Here is a 20,556-nt window from a genome sequence, read left to right as displayed (position 1 = left end):
TTTATTTATTTTCTATTCGCTTAATTTGTTTGTTTATTTTCTCTTTCGCCTCCCCCCTTCAATGCCTATGACGATAATGTTGTTGTTGATTATTACTTCTTTTTATTATCATCATTACTATCATTACTACTATTATTATGTATGTCGTCACCATTTATATTTGTCGTTCATTAGTTACAACACACGCACACACCCATGCACTCACACACCCACAGTCACTAAGTGTTGTTTCGTCATGTCATATGTCTCTTTATGTATGTATGTATGTATGTATGTATGTATGTAGCCTTATTTCACGTGTCCTTACATGTATCTTGTCTTGTTTCACAATTAAAAAAAAAAAAAAAATTAGTTGACTCCAATCTTCCAGACTGAAGATGAAGGTTTTTGATCTGCTGCTCTTTCAGTGACTTTTTTTTTTTTAATAACTTCTCCCCTTTACGTCCTACTATTTATGGAACTTAAAGTGGCCCTTATTTTTTCCTCAATTTGATCAATTGGAACATTTGTGCAGTGTTTGTAGTCTTTGCCCCCAGTTGCCTGCCCTCCATCTGGACAGTGCACAGATTGATGACATCATATGCAAAAAAAAATTTTTTTTTTCTTTAAATAGAGTACAATGCAAAGATATTAACTGATATGTTGGAATGAGCCGTCTCGTCTTGGTCAGCGAGTGCCGCGTCTCATGTGGAGGCGATCGTTCCATGCACGCGGAAACGGTAAAGACACGTGTATTCGACATGACCCCAGTTACTGAGGACACGCAGCTCCACAACTCGATACACCACATCACTGGGGTTCTGTATGAGGATGGAGGAGGGCACAGGAGACACAAGAGGAAAGGGAATGAGAAGAATAAAAAGGGACAGACAGAAAATGTTAGAGTGTAAGAGTGCAGGAGGGATAAAGATGAAGAAAGACAGATGAAAACAGATGTCAGACTGTTTGTATTTTTACAGTCAACACACATCAATAGCAACAAGCTCCTGAGTTAAACTCATACTTTTAACATAGAACAGGAAGTAGATAGGGCATGCTTTATTCATATTTGTTAATTCCCACCACGGTTATTATAGTAAACTAAAACTAAACTGAGAACTACAACTAGGTGTGAAACAACATTTTAGTAAACTAAAGTGAAAAACAAAAAGCAGACTTAAGAAAAAACAGCAACTAACTGAAATGATGTTGTGTATTTACAAAACTAACTAGAAAAATATACAGGATATGTCTTTAGTTTTAGTCTTTGTAAATCTGATCAAATGTGCCAACACAACAAGCATAAGGAAGTGTTGGTGCATAGGTCTATTGAGATTGTAATGCCTACATGACTGGGAGTCAATTGCATTCACAAAGTGTTGTGTTTGTACTGCAATATCTATTGTCTGAGTGTCTTGTATATTGCCCTTGTAAAATACACCCACAATATAAAAAAAATAAATAAATAAATAAACTAATACTGGAACTGATAAAAACAAAACTGAAACTAAACATTTTTATACAATGAAAAAAATATATAAAATAACTGAAACTAAACTGAATTGAGAACAAAAATTCAAAATAAAATAAAAATAAAAACTTATCAAAAACACTAAATTAAAACTCTGGTTCAAACTCACAGGCAGCTTAAACGTCTGTGTTGACTCTCCGTTCTCATCGTAAGTGAACGTTCCCAGCAGTGTTCCTTCTTCTGTGTCATTTTTCATTCCCTGAAAAAGAAAAGGCAACATCACACCTAAGTCAGAGTACTGACCATGACTTCCAAACTAGAGTAGAAATATGTCCATTAAATGAAAGCTTGTATATAGACTTGCAAAAGAGCATACAAGTGCCAAACAGCCAACGCTTTTCCAAAATATTCATTTTAAAGTTATGTGTTTTTAAAAAACATTACACTGTTATTTTTTTCTAAATGACACATTAAAAGACACGAGGTTAAGGAGGGTTTGTGTTTGCTAAGAGAGAGCATGCAGTTCAGTAAACCTCTTTTTAAGCAACAGCAGTCACAGGCTGTCAGGCTGTGTTTCTAGACCGGGAGCACTCACATAGACTTCAAAGTCTTTGGGGGCGGAGTCGATGTGGCCGGTGGGGGAGTTGTAGCGTGGCAGGTGGTCAAGTGTCACATGAGTTAAAGTGATGGGGTGAGACAGAGAGATCACAAGAATCCCCTGGACACCATGGAACGCCCAACATTTCCCTGGGAGCAGCACCGGGAAGCCCTGGAAGAGAAGGAGGAGACAGAGCTGTTGGTGTCCTGCCAAGTGGTAAAAACTGTATGATCTTTTACGAACTAGAAAACATTGAGAGAGAAGGAAAAGGGAGCAGAGGGGAAAATATAGAAATACGGACAGGATGATCAATTTGTCCAGGAGAATAAAACAGATTTGAGATGATGCTAGTCAGATATAAAACAGAGAGAACATTTACAAACCTGAATAACAGTGCGTGGGCTCTCAGATGGATACCACAGAGGGAATCCAAACAGGGTCACACATGCTGAACGAATACGATACGTCTCTGAACACCTGGTGCTGATCACACTGGCACCTGCACACACACACACACACACACACACACAGACACACAATAGAAAATAAGAGTTTAAAGCCATAAATATATCTTTGCTTTTTGTTGTTTTAATGCAAACACATATATCATCATTTTTCCATCTCAGAAGCATAGCGACGGTACGACCATTTCTACATGAAAAAGATGCAGAAAAACTGATTCATGCCTTTATTTAAAGCCAAGAGGAGAGAACACGTCGGGCCAGTCTTAGCTGCTCTGCACTGACTTCCTGTTACAGTTAGATTTGATTTTAAGCTCCTCCTCCTTGAATACAAAGCCCTAAATGGGCTGGGACCGAGCTACATTGCTAACTCCCTTGTTAACTATTTGCCTCCAAGAACAGTGCGATCATCTGCTGCTGGTTTATTGGAGGTTCCCAGAAACAGCCAGGAGAAGATTGGGAATGCAGCCTTTGTCAATTACGCCCCAAAGCTATGGAACACACTACCTAGAGATATCCGGGAAGCTAGCTGCAACTCTTTTAAAATCTTACTTGATTTAATGATTTATAGTTTACAATTCTATGATTTTATGATATAATTCATCTTGCGACTTTTCTGTTTTATGTCCATTATGTCTATTTTCATGTGAAGCACTCTGTGCTGCATTTCTTGTATGAAAAGTGCTGTATAAATAAAGTTTATTATAATTATTAAATATTGGTAAATAAAGCCAAGTGAAAGTGACATGGAGATTTTCCCAACCTTGAGTCTCCAGTGCAAAGTCGGCCATTTTGTCAGCCATGGGACGTCCACAGTCTGAGCAGCTTCCTTTATCACCGAGCCTGACAGCATCCTGCTCCTGATTCACATTTACATACAGTACAAACCATGAGTATATATAAATATATGCATTAATAGATCATACACATTAACACTGAAATCAGATCATGTAAGCAGTATTGCTCAGACGTCTAATAAAAAACTAAAGTCTATCACCATGACTATAACAGATTTTCTTGTGCTGTGATAAGGCTTATATGGGTTCAGAGCCGGTACAAGTCCTGAGAATGATCTCCAGTATCTGTCCCTCCACCCACCTTGATGCGGTCAGTGAACCACTTCTCCATGGCCTGTTGGAGCTCTGGAGTGAGTTGGTTTTGGACGGGGGCGGTGCTCGGATCAGGACAGGGGGCAGGAGGAGGCATCAGCTGGATGGACGACCACTTCTGGAACAGCTACAAGAGACAAACAGTCAGATTATAGCAACACTATGTAAAGGAAACATGTCAGGTTGGAAGATGATATAAACAAAAGACAGGATTAATGCATGGCTCCGTCTTTCAGTGTGCAGGATTTAGAGGAATATATTTGCAAAAATGGAATACAATATAATAGGTATATTTTCTTTAGTTCATAATCACCTGAAAGTAAGAACTGTTGTGTCTGTTACCTGAATATGAGCTGTTTATATCTACACAGAAGGCGGGTCCCTGTCTACGGAGGTGACCAACCAAACACTGGCTCTAGATAGGGTAATTCGTAGTTTAATAGTTTCAGTGTGGGGCACCGTAGTTAGACGCCCTTTCACGACGAGCAGTGTTAGAAAAACACAGATTTTTTTAATGTGAAACGGCTTTATTCTGTGTATTTACCTGTTTAAATCACTGTGTCTGTTTGTTTATGAGAGGAAGAGACCTCTGTGGATAATTTGGCTCCTGGTACAAACCTCCTGAACAAAGAATGCTGAAGGAATTCCACCCAGGAGAAGTTTCAGCTGGTTGCAATCTGCAATCCTCACCGCTACATGCCACTAAATCCCCCTAAATCTTACACACTGGACCTTTGAGTCTATCGTTGTGTAAATGTCTACCAGTGTGGTTACCTCAGTATTCTGGGCCTCTAAAGCTTGGATCCTAAGGCTGAGGCTGGTGGCAGCGGAGCGACTGTCTGTCTGGTGATCCACCATCTGCCTGCCCAACTCCGCAAGCTCCTGCTCCAAACGCAGCCAACTGTCTGAGTCCAAAGTCTCAAGCTTGGTTTTCATATCATGCATGTCCAGCTGTAGTCTCTCCTTCATCTGAAAGAGAAAGACATGACAGGGTCAGTCACTACTGGACTTATGGTGAGTTCAGAGGATAAGTGTTTGGCAGTGACAGGGTAGGGAGTATCATTCCAACCAGTCGAGAGGCTCTGCAGTGTAACAGGTTACTGCTGAGTCGAGACCGTGGGTCTAATTGAACATTACATAACTGATGGGAAGTGAGCTCTTGGTAGCACAGATGTCACGTCATTCACACTCTCTAAAAAGCTAGTTCTTGTTTTGCATTTCTAAGCAACATCTCTAAAACATACCATTCCTACTGAATTAAACAGAGACATAAAGATATAGCTTGGACCAAGGAATTACTGCTGGATTATTTTCATGGATTTTATATAAAGATCACTATTAAAATTAGAGGTTTTTTTATATATTACCCTAAACCTACAACAGATAATAAGTTTAAATGTTTTAAGGTAAAAATAATCTGTTTAAATCATGAATGATGCCTTTATTGTCTGCAAAAACAAGGTAGAAAATTGTCCAGGATTGGGAAAGGTTTGAACTTCCAGAGTACACGTAAGTTACACAATACAAAACAAGAAAGCTACCAAATGAAGCAGAAAATCAGCTTGTATCCCCTGCAGTTCCCCATTACCACCACTAGATGTCACTCCAGCAAGGCTGGATTTTGACCCTGATGTTACTCCCACTCTCAATTCCATCCTGGCCTCACCAGGCAGGACTTATACCACACACAGTTTGTTCCTACAAGAGGAAAGGAATGAGAGAAGACAAGGAAAATAAAAGAGAAAGAAACAGGCAGAAACAGAGAGTGAGATTCCCTCACCTGAAAGAGAATTTGTTGCTGCTTCAGCTGCTGCTCCTCCTGCAACAAACACAGATACAGGTTACACTCCAAAAACAAAGAGAAGCTGACGTAGCAAATAAATCACACATTAGAATTTGCAGACGATTCGTGTCTTACCAAAAGACGCTGCATCTTTGTTTCTACAGCAGCAGCAGACACAGCGGCTGAATCCTAGAGGGGAAAAAAAGACTCTTAAGATAACAAAAAAAGACCCCACATTTTCATGCAAACAACCCCAAATAAAATATGTGATTTGTCATTTTTAAAGATTTGCAGATGATCTTTGTCTTACCAAAAGACGTTGCATCTTCGCCTCCACAACAGCAGAGACAACAGCTGGATCCTAGAGGGGGTAAAAAGGACTCTTACTACATCGAGGTAATGAAAAAGACCTTGAAGTTTCATGCCAACAACCTTCGAATAAATAGGTGTTTGTCTTATAGTTGCTCACATAAAAGGGGCTCAATATGACATTCAGAGCATATCTATGGTTCAGAGGTTGTCTGCTTACAGTTCTCAACATGGAGGTTAGCTGGCAGCTAGCAGCTGAGGGGGTATTGCTATCTTTACGTAGCTAATAGTTGTTTGCTGCTAAATTAATGCTCTGACTACTGTATAGAGCTCCTTTAATCAATCCTTCATGTGTTTGTGGGCTTTTCAAATTCTTTAAAAGATGGCCGAGGGTTTTTAGACCCATCCGTTTGACCTCTTTACGGAGTGGCCAACAAGTCTGACACAACAACATGACACTTGAAACTTAGATATCTTTTATAACTTGAGACTCGTAACAGAATGGGCTGTACACTTCCTTCTCTTTTAAATGAATTCTTTTGGTTACCAGTTCTCTGTAGTCTATTAATACTGATGTGTGTTCTCGTACCATCTTACAGTTCTGCTGTGTCAATGTAACTCTTATAAATTCCCACATTGGGCTAGGAAATAAATACTATACATTGTTCATGTACAGGCCTGCAAAATGTAAATGAAGGAATGGACGCGTTACACAACAGGGAAGAACTCTGAGGATCTGAACTCCTCAGTGGCAAAGCTGAAGTTATATGGAGAGGCTAGGAAACATTTGCAACAGCCCTTAGTACTCTACTGATCCACCCACCCACTCATCCATGTCAATCAATTTAAATTTAACCCTCACACACACACACACACACACACACACACACACACACACACACACACACACCAGTGACAACCAGTAAGATGAAGATTAACTGCCCTACCACCACGGGTGTAGGATGTATGGTGCTGGGTTGAGGAGGAGGAGTGGCTGGGAGAACAGGTTGACTCTTAGGTTTTGTCTGTGACGGGGTCTTTGTGACAGCCATGCGAGAGAAGAGTGAGCTAAACCAGGGAAGAAGGAACCAAAGACCTGGAGAAAACAGGAGGAATGCTGCCTTAGGAATAGTCTGCACAAAGTAATCATCATCAGGCTTCATGAACCTTCTAAGATCAAAGTCCTCATCATGTGAAACTTGTAATGACTGACATTTACTGTGACTCATTCAGTCGCACTATGGTGGGGACACGCGGCAGATGAGACCAAGCTTTGCGGCCGTGCAAGTCAAAGACGCACACATTTTGGGGCGGACCCTGCTGCCACCTCTGCCAACCAAGTATTTTGGGGGAAACCCCAAGTACCACAAATCTAAAGCCCAGCTCAGACCAAAGATTCACGACAAGACAAACTGAAACACACAACTACTTGCAGTATTGTTCTGCAAACCTGGTGGTTTACACCGATGCACCTAGATGAGACGATGCATTATCTTTATGCAACAACTCTCTGTACTTCTGTTCTGATTTCCAGCTTTTCAGGCTCATTTTTCTTAAAACATGAATGAGGATAGTGATGATGAGATACTGACTATAGCTGCATTTGTGGTAGTGATGAAACGGAGAAAAACAAACAAAACAAGCATCACATGGATTGTATTTATAATAAATACACCACAATAATATGAATAACCAGCACCACTTAATCAGTTAATGAGATTGTGTGTGGGCTGGGCATAAGGACATACAGCGAGCAGCAGCGACCCACTGTCTGACGACGGCACACCGTGAGGATGGAAACAGAGGGTCCAGCAGGGACGGAGCACCTGCTTCAGCAAGCGAACATGCCGGCTGAGGTCATTTTGACTTGACCAGCGGACTTCACTAGAAGTCACAGGTTTCAAGCTTGAAGACCAGCCACCGGTGATATGGCCAGCTGACTTGCAGGTGACACCATCAGCCAGCTTGAGTCAAGCTCAGACGATCAGTTTATACTGCTGCAACTTTTCTGTGCAACGTTCTAAAAGGGCTTCATCTCGTTGCGAATCATTGGTCTGAACTGGGCTAAAGTCTTGTAGGAATTTCATTATCACACTACAAAAAGCAATGTTTTTAAAAATATACACAATTATAAAAACTACAGAGCAATCACCAAAACTGGCATTCTGGCAATCACTGGCATTCTTTTAGCAACTTTATGAGCATCATGTTAAACATTTTCTAGTCAGTGAGATTTTCCAAAGCAAACATTAAGAGATAAGGTATTTTTAAAATGTCACTTTCTCACAACAAAACATGGGAAACCTAGATTGTAACATTTAAGGCACAGCATAACTACGAACTCTAGATGTCCCAAGGGGGGATGAGGTGTCACCAAGTTTAGCTTTAGCTCTAAAAACATAGTAGATGCAAACTTGAATATGTAAAATGTTTATGTCACTTACATAGAAGTATGAGGAGCAGGAGGAGAAACAGACAACAAGCCTTCTTCATGCGACTGCTGACTGAAGTATTAGCTGCAGGGACACAAAAAAGGTTGATTTAGAGGGATTTCGATGAGCTGGAGCCAAATCACATGCAGAGATTGTGAAAACACAAACCTACTGACATGTGAAAGCAGCATGTATGTGAAAATGTGAACACATGCTCCACAAATCCTCTAAACAATGTTAGAAAAACATGCACATGCTGTTCATACACGTGCAAATAGAGACAAACTTAAATACAAACACTAAACCCATACCTAAAGCTGCCACATGCATTATTTTTGACTGCGCTGCAGCGGCCATCAATTTACTTGAGTCTACACAAAATAAAGAAAATGACGAGATTAATAAACAGGCATGCAAAGACACACACATGCAAACAAACACACACACGCCCTGCAGTTCTCACCCATTAGATTAACGAAGGCACTGTTGATTCTGCTTCTGTATCCAGCACTGGGAGCCTCACTGTCACTGCCGGTTCTACTGGTACCACTGGTGGCGGTGGCTGTGGGCTTCCTGTGAGGACCCTCAGAGGACGAGTACCCTGAGCTGTCCACGCCGCTCTGACTCAGCTCCTTGTTGCTGGGTCTGAGGTGTAATCCTGGCTGGCTGGAGCTGCAGATCCCAGTGTAGGGGCCCTTCTCTGGAGGTACTGAGGGGCAGCGTGTGGGCGTCTGACCCCGGCTTGATGACGGGGTCAGGGGTGGCCGAGGGGTGGCTGTGGTGGAAATGTACGGCAACGTCCTCATGGTCGGCTGAGTCTGAATGCTCAAGGGAGAAGGACTCAGGCCTGTGGGGCAGACAGGAGATGAAACAAAAATAGAGAGCAACAGTCAGATAATTTGTTGGCTACGACTTTTCTAAAAGAAAATGGACATTTTATCATGTATTTATTTTATGGTGTATTATTTATGGAGTTGTACTGACAGCATATAATGTCTATTACTTTTGCAGTGATAGGATGTTGTGTTGTTTTTACCATCATACTGGCCCGCAGTGATAGGCGGCTCTGAGCTGACAGAACTAGCATTGCTGTTGGCTCTATTGGGGGTGCGGGAGCCGGCCTTGCGGTTCCCTGCCTTCTTCTTGAAAACCCTGTCGATAATAAACACACACGGGAAGGTGGCATGGGGCGAAGGACAAAGATTACTTATCTTTACAGTTTGTAAATCAGAGCTGGTGACTATAATCAAAACTACATACAGGAGCACACGTGCGAACACACACACACACACACACTTAAAATTACTTACTTGACAGGGTTTTCACGGTAGGAAATATTTGTCACACTACTTGAATCAGATTCTTCATCTGAATTATAGTAGCCGCCGGACACCAGGCGAGAACTCCTACGAGACATGGCTGAAAGAAACAGAGTGAACAATAATAAGATACAATTCATCAGTAATTTACTCCTGAAAATCAGAACATGCTGGCAGGAGGAGGTCAACACAGCTCAGCTCAATATAAGCTACATGTCATAATTTCAGTTTCATGGAGTGAAGTCTTTAGGAACACTGCTGCATTGTGTTCAGAATACTGTATACATGTTTATGCTTATTTTAAACACATATTAAGCTAACAAAACCAACAAAATGTATCACACAGAATTGACGATAGCTAACGTCAACAAAATATTGACTATTTTCTGTCTACTGAGATACTTTTTTAGACCAACAAAACTTTACTTGGAGTATCCAGATTCAAGCTTACGCCATAACTGCAGTTCTCACGGCTTCTTTTGTTGGATCCCTAACACATCAGTCCCAACAAGGAAGACACACACACACATTTAAAAATATGCTTGTCTTACAGTGACAGGCCCCCTCCCCCAAAAAATAAATTGGGAGATGGTACACATAATTATATTTTATAAAACCCTAAATGATGCCATTCAGCCCTTTTTTTTTTTGGTGCAAAGAGCAGCAGTAGCAACAGCAACCCGTGGCATGCTAGTTAGTGGGAGCAGTCGTAGGTAGGGTTTTAGCATCAGCAACAGCGGGTAGTTATTTTAACAGTAGCAGTAGCACCAGTAGGTAAAGCTGGTGTAAGTAACAGTGCATGTGGTACTAGTGGTAGATGCAATAGGTAGTAGTTAGGTTAGATGCACAATAATATCGGGACGTCATCAGTATTAAAACGAATGATAAGAATCAGCCAACATTCTTTTTCTTAATTTACACAATGAATGATTATTACATACAGTACAGGCCAAAAGTTTGGACACACCTTCTCATTCAATGCGTTTTCTTTATTTTCATGACTATTTACATTGTAGATTCTCACTGAAGGCATCAAAACTATGAATGAACACATGTGGAGTTATGTACTTAACAAAAAAAGGTGAAATAACTGAAAACATGTTTTATATTCTAGTTTCTTCAAAATAGCCACCCTTTGCTCTGATTACTGCTTTGCACACTCTTGGCATTCTCTCCATGAGCTTCAAGAGGTAGTCACCTGAAATGGTTTTCCAACAGTCTTGAAGGAGTTCCCAGAGGTGTTTAGCACTTGTTGGCCCCTTTGCCTTCACTCTGCAGTCCAGCTCACCCCAAACCATCTCGATTGGGTTCAGGTCCGGTGACTGTGGAGGCCAGGTCATCTGCCGCAGCACTCCATCACTCTCCTTCTTGGTCAAATAGCCCTTACACAGCCTGGAGGTGTGTTTGGGGTCACTGTCCTGTTGAAAAATAAATGATCGTCCAACTAAACGCAAACCAGATGGGATGGCATGTCGCTGCAGGATGCTGTGGTAGCCATGCTGGTTCAGTGTGCCTTCAATTTTGAATAAATCCCCAACAGTGTCACCAGCAAAACACCCCCACACCATCACACCTCCTCCTCCATGCTTCACAGTGGGAACCAGGCATGTGGAATCCATCCGTTCACCTTTTCTGCGTCTCACAAAGACACGGCGGTTGGAACCAAAGATCTCAAATTTGGACTCATCAGACCAAAGCACAGATTTCCACTGGTCTAATGTCCATTCCTTGTGTTTCTTGGCCCAAACAAATCTCTTCTGTTTGTTACCTCTCCTTAGCAGTGGTTTCCTAACAGCTATTTGACCATGAAGGCCTGATTCGCGCAGTCTCCTCTTAACAGTTGTTCTAGAGATGGGTCTGCTGCTAGAACTCTGTGTGGCATTCATCTGGTCTCTGATCTGAGCTGCTGTTAACTTGCCATTTCTGAGGCTGGTGACTCGGATGAACTTATCCTCAGAAGCAGAGGTGACTCTTGGTCTTCCTTTCCTGGGTCGGTCCTCATGTGTGCCAGTTTCGTTGTAGCGCTTAATGGTTTTTGCGACTCCACTTGGGGACACATTTAAAGTTTTTGCAGTTTTTTTCCGGACTGACTGCCCTTCATTTCTTAAAAGTAATGATGGCCACTCGTTTTTCTTTAGTTAGCTGATTGGTTCTTGCCATAATATGAATTTTAACAGTTGTCCAATAGGGCTGTCGGCTGTGTATTAACCTGACTTCTGCACAACACAACTGATGGTCCCAACCCCATTGATAAAGCAAGAAATTCCACTAATTAACCCTGATAAGGCACACCTGTGAAGTGGAAACCATTTCAGGTGACTACCTCTTGAAGCTCATGGAGAGAATGCCAAGAGTGTGCAAAGCAGTAATCAGAGCAAAGGGTGGCTATTTTGAAGAAACTAGAATATAAAACATGTTTTCAGTTATTTCACCTTTTTTTGTTAAGTACATAACTCCACATGTGTTCATTCATAGTTTTGATGCCTTCAGTGAGAATCTACAATGTAAATAGTCATGAAAATAAAGAAAACGCATTGAATGAGAAGGTGTGTCCAAACTTTTGGCCTGTACTGTACATTGTTAAGTATTGTATTTCATGTTTCCATCTGCTGGTGGATCACATACAAAGAAGTCCACACGCACATCCAAACCAAAAACAGACCGGCGCTGAGCCGAAACAGTGCATACAAAAGGAGATTAAATCAGTTTGCGCACACTGCAGGGCTCCAATGCTCAGTCGAATTTATTCGAATATAAGTAATGTTTCGAGTGTCAGGCTCTTCATCAGACTAGTCTAGTCTGATGACTAGACTAGTAAATTCGACTGAGCATTGGAGCCCTGCAGTGTGCGAACTGATTTAATCTTCTTTTCCATCTGCTGGTGGGCCATCACGTGAGAGTATGCATGCACAATATGATGTTAATTCCACTACAGAAGAGACTTGATGATCACTAAAATTAGGTGGGGAAAAAAGTGGATATATCGATTATCAGTCAAATGAATTGTTACATTTCGGCATATCGTCAATCTGCAAAAAATCCATTATCGTGCACCCCTACATTCAACCCATTTTACATCGTGCAAAGAGCAGCAGTAGCAACAGCAACTTGTGACATGCTAGTTAGTAGCTACAGTAGTACAACTGTAACCCATGTTTACTAGCATCAGTAACAGCGGGTAGTTATATTTTAACAGTAGCAGTAGCACAAGTAGGGTAAAGCTGCAGTAAATAATAACAGTACATGTGGTACTAGAGGAAGTAGGTAGTAGTCAGGTTACAAAATTAGAACAATTTCTAGCCAAATGCTGGCTCGTGGGTTTGCTTCACTCACCAACCGAAAAAATAAATAAAAAAATAGTTATCTCAATTTGCTGGTGGACAAAAAGTTAATTTTGCACCCTGCTAGCACTGCTACTGAAAGTATCAGTCACAAACGCAGCACAGTTAGTAGAAGTGTTGAAGTAGTAGCAGCCACAGTACCAGCAGTAGTGGTCACCGTGGTAGCTCAGTTAACACAAGTCACAACAGCAGTTATAGCAGTCATATATTAGTTAAGTAGCAGTGGTAATAGTAGCAGATAACAGGACTGATAGTAGCAGTAGTTGGTAACCAATACAGTACAGTACAAGATGCAGTGGTACAGTAGCAGCTGATGTAGCAGTGGTAGTAGTAAAGTCTCTGACAGATGCTCTCTTGCTTAATCTCCAGAGTCTGTAATCCAGCTAATCTACAGGAGTCATCCTGCTGCTCAAACACTTGCTGAGACTTACAGAGAAGAGATAAAACATCACAACACACAAACAAATGCATCTAAACACAAGCTTAAAGAACAAAGAAATGCACTGTTTGTGTGCTACTTGCAGAAACATATAGAGCACAAATAGCACAAAGCAATACTACAGAGACAAAAACACAAATGCAGCATACCTTAATGGACCCACCATACTTTAAGTGAAGAAAACATTTACAGTTTAACAGCAGGTGATGTAGATGATGATAGCAAAGACCGTAACCTGAATTCAGCTGCACTACATTGTGTTCATCATGTTTCTTAGAGAGTACCTGCCAGGCTTACTCTCAGAAATGTTGCCATCACAACCATTATGTAACAAGCATCTTAAGTAGAGCAGTCTGATTGGTCAGTGTGTTCTTACAGTGTACATGATTAGCATAAACCACATCTCACAAGCTTTGCTGCTTGCTGTGCTGTCTCCTGTCGCAACCAAACTTACATGTTACCCCTTAGATTAATGTGAATTAAACGGAAAGGCCAACGAAGTAAATAGCGGCCTCTTGTATATCAACACCAATATGTATATCCATTAATTCTATGCAGCAGAAATCAGACTGTAAACAACAGCTACTTACACATATTCATATTATAGAAAAAACAACACATATTTATTGAAGTATACTACTATTTCAAGAGTGCTGTAAGAAAAAGGTCTTAGTATTGATTCATCCGACTTCAACTGTCCATCCTGCTAAATGTCATCGATAAGTTCATCTGACTAGCTCCAGAAATGCTGCTCTGTAGTCTCTCCTTATGTCTGAGCTCCAGGTGGGGACACAAGCAGACAGTTAAAGCTCTAAGAAGTAGTTTGCACCACATCCTAATGTCGTAGGTGCATGTTATGACACTGAGCACACACACACAGACTCATCACCAGGAAAAATGAAACATTTTTGACATCTTGGATTTTCTGGCTCACTTCTGGTGCATCTCTGCAACTTAGACAAGTAAGATGTTTGAAAGTAACCATATTTTGAAAGTTATAAACGTTACGTCTATCCACTCTGAGGCACTACTCCACACCGTCAGAAAGTCTACTAACCTTGAGAAACTGATTTGTGATCCAGTCTTTACAGAGTATTCTGCATCCTCTCCATTAAAAAGAGAATTGTGGTCTCAGAGGAGCTAAAGTGGTTACAGTCCGAATTAGCCTTCTGATATCATTAGCCGGGGACAACACTACAGCAGAGCAGTGACTATCTAATGCTGCTGAAAAGAGCGGCAGAGGATGACAGAAAGGGAAGCTGTGGCTGTTTGTACCCAACAGAGAGACAGGAAGTCAGTCTGAAAGCAGACACGCACATACTGTAGAAACCTCCACCCCTTAAAAAGGGCGTTGAGGCTTAAGCTGGCTAAATTTGATTTCGACTATTAAGACTATTTCACTCATGCACAACTGCTATGTCTTTAAAACCTTACTACAGTGTTTGTCCACATGAGGAGCATTTTAAGTGTCATGTAAAAATGTAAATTGACAGACAGAAGACAGTAAAAAGGCCAGAACATCACCAAACAGTATCAATGCTGTAAACACACAATAATAGCAACATCACACATGTACGCCCAACAGCAGTCCGCAGCCAACAGACAAACGGACATTGCACTGTCATACAGGAACTGATGTTTCCATAGCAGCTGCAAACAATCAATGAATGAGTTCTTATTTTCCAAAACACAATGTAAACATTTCAATTTCCATGCAGCAAAGTGTTTAGTAGTCAGACTACAGGACAACAATGCTGCACTGGAACAGCGTTTAAGCAGCAGCCATTTCTCACCCCTGGATGTGGGCACTTATGGTAACACCCCCTCTCGTGCCTATCCAACCACCAGGCTTTTTATTCAAATTAGTTTCTGCATTTATGTTTTGCATATCAGCCTCTCATGCTCATATCACTGAGATTTTTCAATAAGGGTGGTAGCACAAGTATCTAAAATTCCTTTTGTCACAGACATTGCCAGCAGCCAAAGCAACAGAGTTTTTAATTTCCATATTCAGCTCTGATATCAGCCACAAACCTCAGATCTCAAAGATAGTATTTCAAAAAACTGAAAACAAAATGTATTATTTTCAAAATTAGAACATGCTTAAAACCATTAAACACATCCTCTGATAAACACAAAAACAGCAACAAGGGTCACAAATATTTTGACTCCACAGCAACAACAGCCTGTATCTGTGCTGAGCAAACAAACGCCTCTCTTTCACACAATTAGCATTTCTTTCTTCACGGCGCGCCGGGAGGCCGAGAGGCCGAGAGGCTTTAGCTAAGAGTGTGGAGAAAGGAGCAGTTTGTACATTAATTCCTTCAAATCCTCCCTTCCACTTTAAATGGCGTCTCAGTGCAGCCTAGCTCAGCACTTTTCCCCCTCGTGAACATACCAACCCCCTCCTTCTTACAGCAGAGGACATCCCTGCACAAAGCTATGCCTTCTCTTTTCATTATTCCCTTCTTCACACCCTCGTCCTTGACCAGTTTTCTTACTAAAACGCTGTAGAAATGTCTGATCCCATCCCACACTCCTACATGTTTCTGGCCTCTCATTGATCTCAGCTGAATTACATTTTACATTTGCCCATTTATACTCTAAACTTAGAAAGCCCTTTTTGGTCCTGGAATGGGTTGCAGGAAATTTTAAAGAGCCTCGGAATTTCAATTTCAAGAGTTATTCTTCCACTGAAGGGCTGCAGGGAAAGCATGTGTGTTTGTTCTACTTCGGACCCTCTTTCATTGCACTACTCGACATGTCCTTGAGGTATCATTCATCCATGTGTACATGGAAAAGTCATGAAGAAGTGGGACTGTCACATCTCCTAATAGATAGAGTGACACCTGTGTCAGTTCCTGTGGGAATAAGAGACACAAGAGATGCTGTTGTTCATCCAGAGTAACGCACTGTAGAGCACAGCTAACATTCAATTTAAATTATTGGACATCTGGAGTGTTTCTCTTGGAAGAATTACCCTTGATCATACAGAAGGACAGCAGAAGAGAGGCACATCACATCTGGCAGTAACTTAATGAATTTGTCCTATGAAGCTCTGGGTGCTTTTCAGTGCTTCGCCCACAGGAAGTGAATTAGAAGCGAAACTCGAGAGTGAAACTGTCTCCTGAACACCAGTGAGCAGCCTCAGCCATCCCTTTGCCATCTCAGATCCCTCTACAGAATTCATGGGTAATAAATAAATGTTCAAACAAGCACAAGTGAGATTCTTTTGAGAGTGTGTGAGCTCTGCTTAATGCAGGCTGGACTCACTCCAGTGACTCAACAGCAGCCGACAAAGACACCAAATACACACGTGCTACATACAAGCAAGCCTGTGTTGGCGACACACAGGCATCTTTTACAGGATCAAAATTTGAGAGAGTAGAAATCGAGGTGTAGTGGGTGTGTTTGCTCAGGGCTGGGCAGGGTGGGGCACTGTAACTGGTCCAGTATCCTGACCACTGACACAGGGCACAGACAAAGAAGCAAAACTGAAAAGAGCAGACTGGGACAAAGGCAACGGGAGCATTGAGGGGAAGATACAGAGAGAAGGGCAGCACAACAAAGACAGAGTGACAAAAGAGGGGGAAATGTGAAAGAGGGGGAATGTGTGTTGGAAATTTGAGTTTGAACTCACAGGAGGGAAAATGTGTAAAACACAGTTGTGGGTTTAAAAGCCTGCAAGGGAGTTGGGGTTTTCTTAATGAGTGGAAAATGCAGAAAAAAGGAAAAGAAGAAGCACAGGAATGAAAGGCTGAGGGAAGAAAGAAAGTAAATACAGTGAGAATGAGCGGGCAACGACAGGAATGCAGAGAATCAGTCCAAACTGGCAAACGGTTTGATACTGTGGCTAACTTTAGGACAGTGCCAGTGAAATATGACTCAAGACATACAGACCAGATGAGTCATCTGTGTGGACTGGATGTAGACAAATTACCCCGAGCTCTTTGTAAAGTAGAGAGGGGGAAACACAAGCTACAGTCATTTCACTGAGCAGCTACCTACTTGGGTCTGTTTATATCAATGTGAACCTGATGCTTACATTACAGTCTCAGTCTGTCTCTCTTCTGTGCTGCATATGCTGAGTTACTGCTGTCTGAGGATCAACATGTTCTCTGTTCCACCTCAAAACTCATTTTATCTTACAGTCTTCACCTAACTGTTACCCATTTGTCACGGCAATATTGTGGTTCTAGTGCTATATATAACTTAATAAAACTAAAGATAAAACAATAAAAGTTTACATATGTAAATTTAAGAATACAGCTCTCCTGGCACTTCACAACTTAAGTATAGAGCATGATAAACTCCAGATTTCTTTCAGATCTCATTCTGAGATTCTGACTAATATTTACTCTTTAACCTTTAAACGAGACAACAGAACAGTATGTCAGAATATCTCTATAATTTTGTAGGATATCATGATGGAATCACAATATGGTTCAATTGTAAACAATTAAAAGTTGCTGCCACCTAAACACAAAGCCCTGTGTTGAAACGACATAAACTGAAATTTCAAATCAAATCAAAGTTCAGACCTGCCAAGGGACTGCAGATGAAATTGTTTCTTTAAAGTAGCTCTGGTAGAACAAATCAAAGGGCAAAATTTATGCTAATGTTGTTTAAATGAAATAAACAAATAAAAAAATAAAAGTTGCTAAACCCAAAGGCTAATCAAATGCATATGGTATGATTTAGACAAAAAAAAAAAAAGCCCAGTCCAAATGAGCTTTTGCGATTAAATATTGACTTTCCAAAACTCACTGTGCTGCAAATGTAAAGCCTTAAACTTTAAAACAAAACTCTCATCTTAGTTTAGCTTTGAACCTGAAACCCCTCAATGACCCCTGGTGGTCCCTGGATGCCCTTTGAGATCCACATACAGCTAAGGGACTGTGCATTACTTATTAGGAGGGAGGGGTGGTGCAAAGAGGGGGAGGCATTTCATATAATTTTTCACGCACTGGGAAGAGACTTTTGTTTTCTATTTTGGCCTAAGGGAGGGGTACACAAATTTAAATGGTTGTGTTTTATATTTATTTTATCACCAATTTTTAAAGAGAACGTGCATGTTTTCATTAAATGTCCAAATCCATTTATCACATCAAGAAACTGTAAAGACAGAATTTTTTTTTCTCCGACGGTCCTTGGGACACATCATGTGCCACGAATATTTCTAGAAATAAATTAATAAATTTAAAATAAAATAATAATAATTCATCTGAGCTTAAAATAGTGACATTTAATAAATCACTTTGATGTGTCATTAAAAATTTGGCCAAAAATAAACCGTTTGCACTAATCAGAATCAGAACTACTTTATTGATCCCTGAGGGGAAAATGTGATTCGTTACAGTCGCTCTGATGTAAAGAATAGAGAATTATAAGGAGTAAGATTTATAGTATGAAGTAAGAGTATGTAAATATAAAGCAATGAAATAGAATAAAATTAATAAAAAAATAGAATGTGCATTATGCTACAGTGTTTAACACAAGTACTACAGATATAAAAATATTTAAAATAAAATATATATCGTCACTGTGTTGAGGCTGTCAGTGTGAACTTTATAAACACATACATCAGTAGAATAAACAAGAAAAGAATAAAAGTAAACATAAGAAATATGTACAATTGTGTGCATGATAAAGTCGTATACTGAAAAATATTACTCTGCAGAATAATTGCACACAATACACTCATATGAATTATGAATACAGAAGGTGAATAAAGTCCAAATGCCAGTCTACTGACTCAGAGCAACTGACACTCTGAAGGAGGAGTTGTTCAGGTTTATGGCCACATGCAGGAATAACTTCCTGTGGCACTCTGTGGTGCATCTTAAGGGGATAACTAACAAGCATGCATGACAAGAGTAAAAATGTAAGGCTTTTCCTCAACTTTAAAATATCAAAGGGTAAGTTTCAAAAATCTATTATAACTAATCTATTGTGGAGGGAGGGTCACGTCACTCAGGGAGGCTCAAGGAAAATAGTTGTGGCTTTGGGGAGGGTCAAAAATAAATGAAATAAAAATAATACAAAGTCACAGCCCAGCTACCCCCATACTCTGATAAATAAAGAACAGTCCCTAAACTGTAAAAAGACAATAGACCTTTGTTTATTTTACTTTATCTTTGTAAGTTGCATCAATTAAGAAATTCCTCAAACACACCCCTGTTGGTTACATGACAGTTGTATCAGCTTAAACTACAACATAACAAGTTTAAATTAATAAGCAGTTTCATAAAAATACTGAGTACTTTTCCCAGATGAATAACTGTACTTTTACATTGAATAATAAGTCATTAAATAAAGTTTAAGCTAGCAGCCCACTTAGCTAAATGCTAAGTTAACTTAGTAAAGTTTGTTTTAGCTAACCCAGCTAACTAGCAACAGTTAATGTAAAATAAACAATATATGTTAAATTTAACATATACATATTTTTTCAGCACTGCAATAATGTAATATACTTTATAATTTTGTTATAAATGTAAGCTCAGTGTGAAATGTTGCTCACCTAGCTAGCTTTAGCTTCATTAACGACTCAACGGTCATCTGTCACCGCAGCAGGTAGTTAATTAACTGACATGCAGACACAGTGAACATCCACACTGAGCACCAACACACGAAAACTAACTGTTTAAATATCAACAGCAAAGTTACCAGGCGAACACAACACCAGACATGAGTTGAGCAACTGTTTCTACTCTGTGTCCTTAACTTACCTCGCTGTGTTGTGAGGTCTGTCGCAGTTGAACAAAAACAGCACCACGCCAAACAACAGTGAGGCTCCGTTAAATTCTGTCAGGAAATGATAATCCTCACGACCACCAGGCTCCGCTTAAAGAAACATGTCCGCCCAGTTCAACTCCGGGAAAGTCCGTTAAACGGAAACTTAATTATTGATGGGTGTTCGATGAGTAAAGTCTAGAGATGGATGGCATGACTGTGGGCTGAAGCAGCGAGACGGACCGACACTTTCTGTGACAGCTCGGACGCTTCACCGCTACAATGTTGACAGCAGCAGAGTCAAGCTAGCTTTTATACAGACCGAGACTTCCGGTTAAGCTTTACAAAATAAAAGTCTGTGTCACCATTCCGAGCCAGCGGCAAAAACTTTACAAAAACAATTTTATTTTTTGTAGGTATAATAATAATAATAATAATAATAATAATTATTATTATTATTATTATTAACAATAATAACAATAACAGTGATGATACTACTACTACTACTACTACTACTACTACTAATTGTTATTAATATCAGTAGTATTTGACCATGTCATTTTATCTCCAAACGCTCTTGTAT

The 20,556-nt window shown here is 40.3% G+C and overlaps 1 protein-coding gene across 3 annotated transcripts; it reads right to left on the bottom strand.

The window, feature by feature from the left end:
* On the bottom strand, positions 1–20,109 carry sun2 (Sad1 and UNC84 domain containing 2). Of its 3 annotated transcripts, none has more exons than XM_033625048.2 (17): positions 19,970–20,109; positions 9,453–9,561; positions 9,179–9,294; positions 8,606–8,989; positions 8,454–8,513; positions 8,155–8,226; positions 6,658–6,806; positions 5,712–5,762; positions 5,537–5,590; positions 5,399–5,437; positions 4,393–4,587; positions 3,608–3,745; positions 3,273–3,369; positions 2,432–2,547; positions 2,046–2,219; positions 1,620–1,709; positions 1–800 (listed from the first exon to the last, which is right to left on the bottom strand). In XM_033625048.2, the coding sequence occupies exons 2-17, from the start codon at positions 9,557–9,559 to the stop codon at positions 684–686; spliced, it is 1,959 nt and encodes a 652-aa protein (XP_033480939.2). In that variant the 5' UTR covers positions 9,560–9,561; positions 19,970–20,109; the 3' UTR covers positions 1–683. The 3 variants fall into 3 exon arrangements, with proteins under 3 accessions (XP_033480939.2, XP_033480940.2, XP_033480941.2); XM_033625049.2 differs by lacking the exon at positions 19,970–20,109 and adding an exon at positions 14,299–14,434; XM_033625050.2 differs by lacking the exon at positions 8,454–8,513.
* Positions 20,110–20,556: the final 447 nt, after the last annotated feature.

The sequence above is a fragment of the Epinephelus lanceolatus genome, chromosome 3 (genome assembly GCF_041903045.1).
Source record: "Epinephelus lanceolatus isolate andai-2023 chromosome 3, ASM4190304v1, whole genome shotgun sequence".
NCBI lineage: Eukaryota > Metazoa > Chordata > Actinopteri > Perciformes > Serranidae > Epinephelus > Epinephelus lanceolatus.
Note: the sequence above shows the minus strand (reverse complement) of the source record. Positions and strands in the feature narration are given on the sequence as shown.

Coding starts and splice junctions, on each gene's coding strand:
- sun2 (XM_033625048.2), bottom strand. CDS start 9,559: ATGTCTCGTAGGAGTTCTCGCCTGGTGTCCGGCGGCTACTATAATTCA. Junction 9,295..9,452: donor TACCGTGAAAACCCTGTCAA/GTAAGTAATTTT, acceptor TATTATCGACAG/GGTTTTCAAGAAGAAGGCAG. Junction 5,438..5,536: donor CAAAGATGCAGCGTCTTTTG/GTAAGACACGAA, acceptor TGTTTGTTGCAG/GAGGAGCAGCAGCTGAAGCA.